Source organism: Berghia stephanieae, chromosome 5 (genome assembly GCF_034508935.2).
Source record: "Berghia stephanieae isolate SIO BIC M18660-M18661 chromosome 5, UCSD_Bste_1.3, whole genome shotgun sequence".
Lineage (NCBI taxonomy): Eukaryota > Metazoa > Mollusca > Gastropoda > Nudibranchia > Aeolidiidae > Berghia > Berghia stephanieae.
The window spans coordinates 82,473,843-82,488,842 of record NC_088364.1 but is presented as its reverse complement, the minus strand read 5'-3'; the positions used below and the strand labels follow the sequence as shown (position 1 = coordinate 82,488,842).

General features: G+C 35.3%; 1 protein-coding gene across 1 annotated transcript in view; it reads right to left on the bottom strand.

Moving 5' to 3' along the window:
• Positions 1-8,426, bottom strand: part of LOC144974030 (QRFP-like peptide receptor) — a 9,885-nt gene extending 1,459 nt beyond the window's left edge. Inside the window, exons 1-6 of the mRNA XM_078916919.1 lie at positions 8,350-8,426; positions 7,689-8,003; positions 4,538-4,724; positions 2,715-2,846; positions 1,682-1,837; positions 699-893 (exon numbers count right to left, since the gene is read on the bottom strand). Of these exons, the coding sequence (XP_078773045.1) occupies positions 699-893; positions 1,682-1,837; positions 2,715-2,846; positions 4,538-4,724; positions 7,689-8,003; positions 8,350-8,426 (1,062 nt within the window). The remainder of the gene's footprint in view (positions 1-698; positions 894-1,681; positions 1,838-2,714; positions 2,847-4,537; positions 4,725-7,688; positions 8,004-8,349) is intronic.
• Positions 8,427-15,000: the final 6,574 nt, after the last annotated feature.

Sequence of the window (15,000 nt, the reverse complement as noted above, 5' to 3'; positions counted from 1 at the left end):
CAATTTCCTGACTCGATCCCTTTGTCTACCCAGCATTGGTAGCTAGAACTGTAAGATCTGGCGAAAAGTACTTTCCGAAAGACAAGTATCCTAAATCCAACCCATAGCTTTGTGTACAAACAAGAAATGATCAAAAATGATTATAACAGCTTCGAACAAGAACAAAATCCCAAACACAGAATATTTCGGGCTCAAGACCTTTCTTCAGCCATAACAAAAACAATGAAAACAATAATACATCACTTACATTCAAAACAGATGTCAGAAAATTATTTGGCACATCTTGTCGGCAAGTATGATCTCGAAATGACTTAAAGATCAATATATATATATATATATATATATATATATATATATATATATATATATATATATATATATGATCTCAAAACTATGACACAAACGTTTTGTCCTTTAGCCTTTTGTAAAACACTGAATGCATTACCCCAATCGACTCACATGTAAACGACTACCTGGTCATTATTCAACAGGTGAGAATGAGTACCTTGCTTTAACATTAGACGAGTATTGTAAGAATTTATGTATAAAACGGACGCCTAAAATGTAATTTGTACTGCTTGACATTGAAATTCAGTTATATCGCCTGCTGTTTTGACAAATGAAACACTATGAAGCGCATCGAACATGGTGAATCTAAGTGCAAATTCGCTATGAAAGATTATTATTATTATTCAAACCTTGAGATAGAGTTCAATAGTCTTTGTCGTTAGAGTTAGATCGAGTTGTTCTTCCTCTGCTACCAGTGCCCAGATCTTCAAGGGTGCCCAGCTCAAGACGAACAGTAGGACGACACAGACTAGCATCTTCACCGCCTTTCGCTTGTATCGATTCCTGAGTGCAGTTGCACTGAGAGCTACAATACCTAGTGTTGCCTGCACATGAAATAAAATAAACAGGAATTTAATCACACAACTGCCGCATCTGGAGAAAAAAATACATGTTTTTATAAATTTGGCCAGAAAATTTGTCCATAAAAAATCGATTGTTTTTAAATGACTCCCATCTAGGCAAAACCTGGGACTTCAAAAATTCCAAGGTGCTATCCTTTAGCACGTCTGACCGGTAACAGGCAGATTTTTGGGGGGATTTTAAAAATTCTTTTATTTACATTCTGTTTTGTCTGGTACTGTTTCATATTTAACCATTTCAGATTCTATAGTATAAAATAGATCATTTAGTATGAGGTAATGAAATTAGATCTGTAAGTCTAGTGAGGTTGATGAAACTCGGGGAAACGCGTTGACATATTCATATTTTTCATGGACGCATATAATATGAATTTTAAAAGAAATTGAGCTCTTATTTAGCGCAATATCCACGAAAAGTGCTCAATGCGCTTTACAAAGGGTCCCTGACCAACAACAACACGTAACATGTAGAACGAAACATGACGCCTGTTCGGCTATAATATATATTTTTTTTCAGGACAGAGACAAAGCTGTTAACGGCCAGGTATTCAATTTATACCTAAGTACGGTGAGAGAATGTGAGTATTGAGTCTTTTCCAAGGACTCAACTATGCGCTGAGCGAGGCTCGAACCCAGGACCTTCCGATCCGAAAGCGAGTATCATACCACAAGACCACATAGCCGCACAGACTTAGAGTATCGCAAGTGCCTTGAAACACTTTAAAACGTATGAATAAATTATCGTGACTCACCTTTATCCATAACGTTTGAATTATGATGCCATAGGCCACGCCCATTATCATGGTCGGGCAAACAAACAGCATGACGAAGGAAGTCCATTTCATAGCATTGTTGTTTAACAGACTGTCTTCACCCGATGATCTCAGGCACAGAGAAAACGTAAAATCCTGTCATATGAGGGATAACAAGATTGATAATCAACAAACTCTTTGTTTTGTCAGCATAATATTTTTAAAAGCAGTTTATATACTTTTTTTTAAACATAGATGATGTTACTTATTTAATCCTCTTCGGGCCTTCAAGCACATTGAGCATCCACCAGACATCTCCGTTTTTTGCAGTCTGCTGCTTTTGTAGTAGTTGTATTCCAGGGAAGTCCGTCTTCCTTTAATTCTTTTTCTATGGCCCTTTGCCAGGTTACTTTGGGTCTCCCCCGCGTTCTCTTCCCATCTGCTGTCCAGTACAAGGCTGTCTTGAGAAGCAACCCTTTTCCCATTCTGGCCACATGACCCAGCCAATGCCATCTTCTTTTTATTTGGCTTTCAATTTTAGTGCAGTCATATTTCTTTAATTGATCCACTGTTTTTATTTTTGTAGGCCAAAATGTGTTGAAAATTCTTTGTAGACATTTTGATTTGAAAGGTTTCTTGCTTGTTCATTATGAATGATGCTATTTTCCAGCTTTCATTTCCGTAAAGCAGTGCATTTAAGACATTGCTTCTGTATATTTTCAGTTGATGTTAGCATAACAATATCTTAAGACAGATATCAACATTTTATGACTCCTCACTGAGAAGAAATTTTTAAAAAACAATGTTCTGGAACCACGAGGTCGACATGTTTTAAAGATAATCAGTGAATGTAGAGCTTACACAATATATTGTCTATTATTGTCTATATTATTACTATTACTATTATTATAATTATAATAACTGTAAATTGATATTATATTCTTGAAATTCGTGGTACATTTTAGCCACGATCTGTTAACAACAGCAATGTGTGTATTCCAACCACCTAGACTGTGTATAACTATCCCCTCACCTGGTGACACATTCCATCGGGTTCCCATTGGCCACAAACTGTTTGGACACTGTACCGGAAGGCGCTCGGGGTGGCCGCCGCCAATGAAATGAGCCAAGCCAAAAAGATCAGTACTTGTGTAGTCTTCACCGACTGGTAATGAGAAATTAATCATGATCAGATGAGAACTTTTTGAATACACAAAACAAAACAAACAACAACAACAACAACACAAGAGAGAGAGAGAGAGAGAGAGAGAGAGAGAGAGAGAGAGAGAGAGAGCAAAGCGTACGGCCATACATACGACAGTTCAAAATTATGTAGAAGTTGCTGTTTAGAAGGAATCGTGATAGAACACGATAATAATAATAATAATAATAATAATAATAATAATAATGATAATAATAATAATAATAATAATAATAATAATAATAATAATAATAATAATAATAATAATAATAATAATAATAATAATAATAATAATAATAATAATAAATGGTATTTATATAGCGCTTTACCCCGTTGTCACAGGCTATACACGGTTTACAGTGATATAAAACAAAACATATTACAGTAAGACAAGTTTGATGGAAACGTGATACGAATTCAATTTTACAACAACAAAATATGATAATAGTATTGGAATATTATGACGTAAAAATATAAAGCTTTAAGCGAGATTTGAACGTTGGCAATGAATCCGAGCATTTCACGTGTGATGGGAGAGAGTTCTAACAATGGCTTAGGTTTGACAAGGATTCATTGGTCATTTCTTGACCTCAAGTTTCAATTGGGGACATAGATGCTTAGAATGTCTTTAATATATGAGGGACCATTGGTGATCAATGATTTGTAGACAACATGTTGTAGTACCAGGTATTTTCATTGATTCTATCTGGTTAAACCACAACATGCTTGATGAAAACAATGAAATTAGAATTGCTATCACCATACCTACATATATTCTAACACAGAATTCGCAAACTACAATGGTAGTGTTGTTGTAACCAAATGCATACAAGGCATTTAATAAAACAATCTGACAACGCCTAATTCGCGAGGTCCCAGGTTTGAGAGCTTTTTCCAAGATGAGGGTCATTTAAATCGATCGATATTTACACGAGTTTACTGGCCAAATTTTAAAATACGTATCTCTCCAGATTACACCAGTTAACTAGTGAAACATTTTTTCCAAATACGTTTCGATTATGGAATAAAAATACCTGTTGGACTCAAGCTTCTGAGCAATAGTGAGACTTTAAAAGATGCGCGAGGCTATATGGAAAGCACCTTTCATTTTGTTAAAGAAATGCAGGTTAATAGTAATATTCGGCCAGATTATTTGCAGAAGAAGAAGAAGAAGAAGAAGAAGAAGAAGAAGAAGAAGAAGAAGAAGAAGAAGAAGTGGAAGAATAAGTAATTGATGATGATGATAATGATGATGATGATGATGATGATGATGATGATGATGATGATGATGATGATGGTGATGATGATGATGATGATGACGACGACGACGACGACGATCATGAAGAAGAAAAAGAAGAAGAAGAAGAAGAAGAAGAAGAAGATGATGATGATGATGATGATGATGATGATGATGATGATGATGATGATGATGATGATGAAGATGAAGAAGATGAATAATAATAATAATAATAATAATAATAATAATAATAATAATAATAATAATAATAATAATAATAATAATAATAAGAAGAAGAAGAAGAAGAAGAAGAAGAAGAAGAAGAAGAAGAAGAAGAAGAAGAAGAAGGCATAACACCAGATGAAGACGATGTGTTAGTATAGAAATGATAGTCAGCTAGACAGTGTTGTCATCTTACCTTGAGGCTATTGAACTGGAGCGGATATACAATTGCCAGGTACCTGTCGGCAGCCAGACAACACAGAGTGAGCATGTTGGCAGTGACAGCCAATTGCATGAAGAACGGAATAGTTCTACAACCCAACGACCCAATTGTCCACTCCGGGTTTATCTCTTGGTCCAGAATCAAAGGAATGCATGTCGTACTTGATAGAAGAAAAAAAATTCAATCTACAAAATGTGAGATTTTTGTTAGCGCAAACTGATGCAACTGATGCAACTGCTCAAAGCTAAAAAAATAAGCTTTATATAGCGCAATACCCACTACAAGGGTCAACAGCAACATTTGACATGTAGGACGGGACGTGCCGCCTGTTAGGCGATATTACAATTTTTCGGACAATGACAACGCTGTTAACGGTCAGGTACTCATTTTACACATGAGTACGGTGAGAGAATGTGAGTAAAGAGCCTTTTCCAAGAACTCAACTATGCGCCTTCCGATCCAAAATCGAGTGTCATACCACTAGATCAGATAGCCGCTCTTTACAAGAGTTTCCAATCAAATAACAAAACAATGTGTAGGGCTAGACATGACATGACGCATGTGAGCACTATTACATTCATAGGCTTCAACTGCAGCCATCGTTATGTTATAGCCTGACACTGAAACCCAAAAAGACTGGCATTTTGCGTCTTTATTTGGTTTTTGCACCCCCTAGTGAATTGTCGTAGTAGTGCTCATGGAAGCAAGTGGTCCCATTGGTTGAACTATTGAATACAACTCACGATTTGTTCTCTTTTGTGGCCAAAGACTGGCATTTTGACGTCATTTTTTGGTCAGTGTCAGGCTATAAGTTAACGATGGCTACGCTTCAACAGTCGTGACGTCACTTCCCTCGTAATGACGCATAGTAACTCAGTAACTGGTTCTAAACTATCAGAACAATGGCCGACGCCCTTATGAAATACTTCTCTGACGAGCATAAAAGTGTATCCAGAGGAGAAAAACATTATAAATCTGATCATGTTTTGACTTTTATACATTCTGATCATATGACATGTGAAAAAGATCTAGCCAGAATGAAGAATAAAAAGTACCGATATTATTTGTTTAGAACCACTGGGCGGACGTGACATCAGACTATTGAATCCAAATGGCCAAGAATTCATTTTACACCCGAGTGTGAAGAGAAGATGGTGAGTTTTGAGACTATATATGCATTCAACTTGCTCCACAAATAAATCACATTCTGAGTGTCATATCACCACACCAGAACTGCCAACTTGAAGATTTAAAAAATCGCAATTTTTAGAACATAAAAATGGTAGTCACTATAGATAGTATCCGCTTGGCTAAGAAGCTCATAACATTGCCACCCGGAAGTATAAAGGACCAACACACAAAACTATTTGTAGCATTGAACGTTTATAGTCTGGTTAATACAGTTAAGTGAGAATTACTCATAAACGCGGATGGCAAAAAACAATAACAAAGAACTAAATGACGTCATCTTCATTCTATCTATAGTTAACATTAAAATCAATAGTTTTCCCTCGTGAGGATCAAATAATACTTCAAAAGTCATAAAATTGTGTAGTCTGGCCTCAAATGTTATTTCGAATAAGATTTAATGATTTTGAGAGCTCATGAAGCTCTGAAATTGAATTCAATAGTCTGATGTTACGTCGCCCAGCAACGGCGGCCATTTTGGTTCTAAACAAAGAAAATCTGTACTTTTTATTCTTCATGCTGACTAGAACTTTTCATATGTCTTGTGATCAGAATGTGTAAAAGTCAAAATATCATCAGATTTATAATTTTTTTCCCTCTGGATACGTTTTTATGCTCGTCAGAGAAATATTTCATAAGGGCGTCCGCCATTGTTCCGATAGTTCAGAGCCAGTTTCTAAGTTACCATGTGTCATTACGAGGGAAGTGACGTTACAACTTTTGATGCGTATTGGAGTTGAAATGTCGTAATTCTTCGAATAGTCGGCAGGTCAGCACCACACCACGAAGAGACGTAAATAACTCAATAAATGATAATTAAATAGATCAATGAATGATTAGACATTAATGAACACTAACTGCAGTGCATGGTTTTTCACTATGCTTAATACATTTTACAATGCTTTATATTTTTCTTCAGCAGGTCATTTATGTATGTAACTAAATTTTAAATTTCTCACGATCACATAAGGACCGCTCCCCACGAGTGCTCTCTTTAAGAAAGAATTCCGGCAAATATCCGTTTCTCCCATAACCAGGAGGTCTTTTAAATTCAACAAATCTTGTCTTTGCTATGAGTGTCACCCATCGGGACACTGATCATGATCGTAGACACTTGATGATTTTTTTTTTGTAAAGGGATATACGATTTTACTAATTCAGTCATTGAGAGAAAGGATTAGGCGAAATATGCAGAAGAGGAAGATAGTTTGAATCTCACTAAAGTCTCAATGGTGCAGTCGATCATTACGGGTTCAGTCAAACATGTTAAGTGTGAATTTTGATTCCCCTTAGATATCTAGATATCTACTAATACCTTTTATCGACATTTTCTACCCCTTCTGATACAAAGTGGTACATAATGGTATAGTAAAACAGACTAAAGCAATGTTTGATATATCTATCAAGCATTAAATTTAACTATTTCAATCAAAAAGTAAAAATATAGAATAAAGGAATCTTGCACGTTTGGGTTTTGAAATTCAAATTTTAGTCCCATAGCTAGAGCGAAAGCTTGCACAATGATTGGATATTAGGCTGCTAAAAGCTATGGGCTGTTGGAAAACGTAATGTACAATAATGAATATATCAGCTTTAAAAGAAAAAGAACAAAATATCATATACGGAACGTTTCGGGCTAGAAACCCTTCTTCAGTTAATCACAAAAAAAAAGTTTAAAACATTAATCCAGCACGTTAAATCTTTAAAAAATATCCAGACAGTGGCGGAAAAATGATTGATTACAAGTTTGGAATTCCAAAACGCAAAAGTGCAATAATTTTTAATTTGTTATGTTTCTGGAACCATGTTTTACATCCGTGTACGTCTGAGCTAGTTTGGCGGGTAAGTGTTAAGGAGAGAGAATGAACGAACGAGCACTTTAGCATTGAGCCATCATGTTTTCATTTGACACCTCTCCTCCCATCTCTCTATTTACCTGACAAGAATGTCACTCAAAGCTAATGACAAGATGGAAAAGTCCATGTTGCTCCAAGAGGATTTGTTTGAAGCCAACGTTCCCAACACCAAGCCATTTCCCAACAACGCTGCCACCAAAATGATGACAAGCAAAGAAGCCAATTCGCCATGGTCGCTGTATTCAGGGATAGTAATCGTTGGTGGAAGATTGTCTGGACTTTCAACAGTCCAATCCACAGTATTTGACCCAGCTGTCGTTTGGTTATGACCACATCCCGATGAACATGTAGAGTTTTTGGCCCTCAGTTTCCAATAATATGCTATAATCTCGGCCCTTAGATAACGATTGGATTTATCAATAGTAGATAAAAAATCTTTGACTCGGTTTACAGTTGGTGTCGATTGGGTTGTTACAAATAACAACATTGCTTTTTATTCACTTATAGAACCATAAGCTGAATTGAATGTGTCCTATAAATACTAGATCACTAGAAATATTTCTTCATTTCGATTTCGAAAGCTCAAATGACTAATTCAAATTCACGTATCTTCTATTTCCGTCCAAGTTGAATTATACTTAATTAATAACATAATAATTTTTACTTTTTCAATCATTTTAAAGCATTATAAAGATATAATAGAAGAAACATCACGGTTGTAATTATATAAAATCTTCCTACAGTGAGAGTTGATTATCGCAGATGGCCGCTTTTGCAATACTTCTTGCCTTCCTTTCTGAAAATTCCATTTGAATCATGATTTAACTAAAGTTAACTTGACGGAGAACATACGTATTTATTGCTGCCATTGCAGTTCTCAAATCAGCGTCTTACACTTTCAATGGAATGGTAAATATGAAATACAAAGCTCATTAAAATCTCATAATATCCTCTTTTAAAATACCATCAATCGAAAATGGGAATGTAAGAAACTCTAAAGAACGAGAATTAATGGTGGGAGTTGGTGATTGCATCAGAATCGAATTGACCTGAAAAGCGTGTATCACACCCTAACGCTATCACCAAGACATCAATAGTTACTGATAAAATCACACCTCTAATGACAACAATCACGTGATCCTCAACAAACAATGAAAAGATTAAGATAAGGATCCAATCACAGAATCCATTACGCCTGGTCTGTCCTGGTTAAACCTGTTGTTTCCCGAATTCGCCCAACTCAAATATTTCTGATAGGCCGAATCGGAAGTATCAACCATTAATTTCATTTGTTATTGACACAATGGAATATCGGAGATATGAGCAGAATCGATACTTTTCAGGGCTTGGCAAGTGGGTTAGTTCGTGCGGCTATGTGGTCTAGTGGTATGACACTCGCTTTCGGATCGGAAGGTCCTGGGTTCGAGCCTCGCTCGGCGCATAGTTGAGTCCTTGGAGAAGGCTCTTTACTCACATTCTCTCACCGTACTCAGGTGTAAAATGAGTACCTGGCCGTTAACAGCGTTGTCTCTGTCCCAAAAATCCGTAATATCGCCTGACAGGCGTCATGTCTCGTCCTACATGTTATGTGTTGCTGTTGGCCAGGGACCCCTTGTAAAGCGCTTTGAGCACGTTTAGTGGATATTGCGCTATATAAAAGCTCAAGTTTTTTTAATGATCAAAGTGATCAGTATGATAGAGACATTTTGTAACGCTCTTTGACCAATAAAGTAACTCTAGTTTTATAGCGTTAATAATTTGACAAAGTGGAGTTGACAGAGAGAGAATGGTATAAGATTCAAATAACAGATTCGGAAAAACAAACGATAGGATATTATACTTAAACTGTTAGATTGTCGTTAAGTTAAAATAGAAAAATAAAAAGAAGTTAAAAATTTGGAACAACATTAACATCGGACAAAATAGCATTACTTTATTTTTTTCATCGAGGAGATGGTACCAGCATTGAAACGATCGTCCTGACATAACACAAGGTGATTGTGAAACACTAAAGACGAATGAGACAGGATGAATGAAATACTACAGACGAATGAGACAGGATGAATGAAACACTACACACGAATGAGACAGGATGAATGAAACACTACAGACGAATGAGACAGGATGAATGAAAGACTACAGACGAATGAGACAGGATGAATGAAACACTACAGACGAATGAGATAATGTGGTAGTGGCGTTGTTAAGACGAATAAACAAAAACATTGATGGGCAGGAAATATTATGTTTGTTTATTCATCTTAACAACGCCATTACCACATTATCTCATTCGTCTGTAGTGTTTTATTCATCCTGTTTTGTTGATAAAAGGGAAACCCGAAACGTCCATTTTATCTGTTTTCGTATATTAAATTGTTATTTATTTCTTCGAGCTTCGAGCAGCAACATTTACAATACATTACATTAGTATTGAGATAAGGGACTTATGTAGATTGCGTTTATCGTGAACAAAATTGGTGAGTGAATTGAGGTTATTCAGCTTGAAGTTTATCACTGATTACCTAAAAGTCGTAAAAATGTGACGTAAGTACTTTTAGTACTGGGGTCTCAATACGCTTCAACAGTCGTAACGTCACTTCTCTCTTAATGACGAATGGTAACTTAGTAACTGGCTCTAAACCATCGGACGCCCTTATGAAATATTTCTCCGACGAGCCTAAAAGCGTATCCATAGGGAAAAAAATATTATAATTATGATCATGTTTTGACTTTTACACATTCTAATCACAAGAGATATGAAAAGATCTAGCCGGCATGAAGAATAAAAAGTACCGACTTTCTTTGTTTAGAACCGCGATGACCGCCGTTGCTGGGCGACGTGACATTAGACTATTGAATCCAATTGGATCTTGTCACACATGACACACATAAGAAACAAAAGTACGGCAAAGGAAAATTGTTTCCACACAAATCAAAACAACAGATTCAAGAGAAATCGATTCATGTGTCTTGTGTGTCACCATCTAAAAAATGATATCTACTCATACTGTGTATCGAAAATGCAGGTGCTCAAATCTCGAAGAAATAAATGAATAAATAAGTCAATGAATAATCAAATAAAGCAATAAATGAATTAATCTATTTATCATGATCATCATGATCATCATCATCATCATCATCATCATCATCATCATCATCATCATCATCATCATCATCGTCATCATCATCATCATCATCATCATCATCATCATCATCATCATCATCATCGTCGTCGTCATCATCATCATCATCATCATCATCATCATCATCATCACCATCATCATCGTCGTCATCATCATCATCATCATCATCATCATCGTCGTCATCATCATCATCATTATTATTATTATTTTATTTAAAAAACTCGAGCGTTTATATAGAGCAATTTCCACTAAACGTGCTCAAAGCGCTTTACAAAAGTTCCCTGACCAACAGCAACACGTAACATATAGAGCACAACTAACAATTCATTAGACGCTGCAAAATCTTTAAAAAGTGACGTCAAACTGTAAGTCATAGAGGGTTCTAGTGTCAGGCTATATTGTTAACCATGGCTACGGGTCAATCCGTAGCCATCGTTATGTTATAGCCTGATACTCATTATTTGGTTTTTGCACCGCCTGGTGAGTTGTCGTTAGTAGAGCTCATGGAAACAAGTTATTACATTGGTTGAACTATTGAATACAACTCACGATTTGTTTGCTTTAGTGGCAAAACATTGGCATTTTGACGTCGTTTTTTGATCAGTGTCAGGCTATAACTTTACGATGGCTACGATTAGTTGCTCTCTTATTCTTTGTCTTCTTCTTGGTTCGAAGATGACGTCACTTAGATCTTTGTTATTGTTTTTTGCCATCCTCGTTTATGAGTAATGCTCACTGAACTGTATTAACCCGACTATAAACGTTCATGGATACACAGAGTTTTGTGTGTTGGTCCGTTATACTTCCGGATGGCAATGTTGTGAACTCCTTGGCCAAGCGCATTCTATCTATTAGTAGCAGTTACTGAATAGGGGGATCCAGACTACACTTCTTCATCATCCATCGTGACTTGTACTCTTGAGCACGTTGCCGGTCAGTTGTCTCCACGAATCACGATCCTCTGCGGTGCGCATCAAATCTGTGTTGCTTTTAAAATCAGATTTGGCCATTCTTAGGTTATTTAAATAAGTCATTCTTTGTCTTCCTCTAGCTAAACTTCACAATTTCATTAATTCAAAGAGACCCATTTCAAAATATAAACTATTATTTTTTGGTGCGATTATGTGGTCTAGTGGTATGACACTCGCTTTCAGATGGGAAGGTCCTGGGTTCGAGCCTCGTTCGGCGCATAGTTGAGTCCATGATAAATAAGGCTCTTTATTCACATTCTTTCACCGTATCTACATTAAAATGAGTACCTGGCCGTTAACAGCGTTGTCTCTGTCGGTAAAATTGTACTGTCGCCTAAACGGCGCCATAGCTCGTTCTACATATCACGTGTTGCTGTTGGTCAGGGACCCTTTGTAAAGCGCTTCCAGTACGTTTAGCGGATATTGCGCTTTATAAAAAACTCCATCTTTTAGTATTATTTTTTCCATGTTTTTAAATTATTTCTTTGTATTTTGTGTATTTGTTTTTGTCTTGGTCGATTCTTGAGAGAGCTCATTGCAGAAACCAACGACGGAGGGAAATGGTGGGGGGGGGGGGGGGGGGTATCTGCTCTTGATGTTTGAATTGATAATTTATTGTTTTGTCCTCATATATGAGTCTGTTTTTGTTTTTGTTTAATTTAGGCATTCTTTAACCCTTTCCTTACCACCCATTGGAAAATCGTTACATTCGTTACGTTACAACCGACAATTCTCTCATTCTGATTTCTCTTGTCATCAGACAATTTAAAGAAGTGCTTTTATTACAGCTATAATTATTAAATACTGTGTTGTAGAGATCGTTTTGCTGAACAACATTCTGTATAGAATGCACTTCCTCCTTTTTTGTTTGATTAGGAGATGTCTATTTTGTGTCGGGTGGGTGTGAATTTTCGGGGGAAATTCCAAAAATAGCTTGTAATGAGAGAGTTAAATAGTTGAAATCCTTAAGCACTAAAAGAGAAACCTGGAATGTGGCTTAAGAATTGGAGCGAGACAAAGCAAACAGAAAAACAGAAGGGAGTAAAGGCCCTCTCCAAAACTCTGGGAATAATTAAATGAATATTGCAAGGGACAAAACTGTTCCTATGAAAAATAAGAAAAATAAGATGGGTTCTTTACCTTCGCTTTAACATCATCAAGGGATGATAATGATGATGATGATGATGGTGATGGTGATGATGGTGATGATGATGAGGAGGAGGAGGTAGAGGTGGAGGAGAAGGAGGATTATTATTATTATTATTATTATTATTATTATTATTAGTATTATTATTATTATTATTATTATTATTATTATTATTATTATTATTATTATTATTATTATTATTATTATTATTGCATTTTACTTGTCAACATTTACAAACCAGTCTGCAAAATCATGAAAGTAATGGAAACAATTTATTTCCACATGACAATGTAAAGTTTAAAATATAAAGACATAACTGGATATATAACTAAATAAACAAACAAATACATGAATACATACATAAATGAATAAATGAATAAATAAATAAATAAATAAATAAATAAATAAATAAATAATTTAATGATTAACAAAATTGAATTAAGAAATTAATCAATTAATTCATTGTTTGGTCAAATAAAATAAAAGTTATTAAAACATATTAGTCATACTTAAATCTCAGAGACATTAACTTCCTATCAACAAAGGATTTGCAGCTAATGTGGTATGACACTCGCTTTCGGATCGGAAGGTCCTGGGTTCGAGCCACGCTCGGCGCATAGTCGAGTCCTTGTATAAGGCTCTTTACTCACATTATCTCGCCGTACTCAAGTGGTAAAATGAGTACCTGGCCGTTAACAGCGTTGTCTCTGTCCGAAAAAAAAATGTAACATCGCCTAACAGGCGTCATGTCCCGTCCTAATTGTTAAATGATGCTGTTGGCCATGGACACCTTGTAAAGCGCTTTGAGCACATTTAGTGGATATTGCTCTATATAAAAGCTCATTTGTTGTTTTGTTTTAAAGATTTTAACTAACATGAATTTTTAGTGTTAAAACAGACTAATCCATGTTTTCACCATATGAATAATCAATGAGTTCTATCTTTTTTGGTGCAAAAGCTTGGAATATATATATATATATATATATATATATATATATATATATATATATATATATATATAATCTATATATAATTTATATATATATATATATATATATATATATATATATATATATATATAATTATATATCATAAATGATATTTTAAATAGGGGGAAATAAATACGATATTATAGTGAGCTTCATTGGATTTAAAAGTGATTTTTAGTTTCGACTGTGATACCTTTGCTGTTTAAAATTGTTTTTCATATGAATTATTTCATTTACAAACGTGACATGTTACATGTAACTTTCAGTATATTTATTATTATTATTACGCACCTACTGCTTATGAGCAGTAAATTGTTGTGTGAATAGCGACTATTTTTATGCTTCCTTCCAATGCCAATAACAGCATTTATCGCAACTTAACAAATATGCTAGGCATGGGGTTCTTATTACCTTGTGACTAAACGCTTTTATTATCCTATGTTCTGATTATACTTTGGATCCCTTTCCCAGCGTTAACTCACTCAATCCTAACAATTTATGCTACTTTTCAAAATAGGAAAACATGTGTTAAAATGAGCATGTGCATAGATATTTTTATTCAATTACCATGAACATGTAAACATTAAGAACATTCGCTTTGATACTACGCCTATAAATTGTCTCAGAAACATGTAATAAATAGGCATGGGGTAAAAGTAACCCCGGGTAAACTACGGATATAGTCGGTGTTAGGGTTGAGTGAGTTAATGTTCTTGTTTGTCTGTTTGTTTTACATCGTGTATATATATCGAACGTCAGCTCCCCGTTTTTGACATTTTAAAAATGTAACATACCAGCCTAAACCATTTCACTAGTGGAAGTAGTATTAGCAGTGATAGCAGCACCAACAGCAAGAATAGTTGTAGTGTTGGATGTATTGGTAGTAGTGGTGGTAGTAGTAGTAGTAGTAGTAGTAGTAGTAGTAGTAGTAGTAGTAGTAGTAGTAGTAGTAGTTGTAGTAGTTGTAGTAGTAGTAGTAGTAGTAGTAGTAGTAGTAGTAGTAGTGTTGGATGTAGTAGTAGTAGTAGTAGTAGTAGTAGTAGTAGTAGTAGTAGTAGTAGTAGTAGTAGTAGTAGTAGTAGTAGTAGTAGTAGTAGTAGTAGTAGTGGCTTTATTTATTTAGTTAGAATTTTTTTAACCAC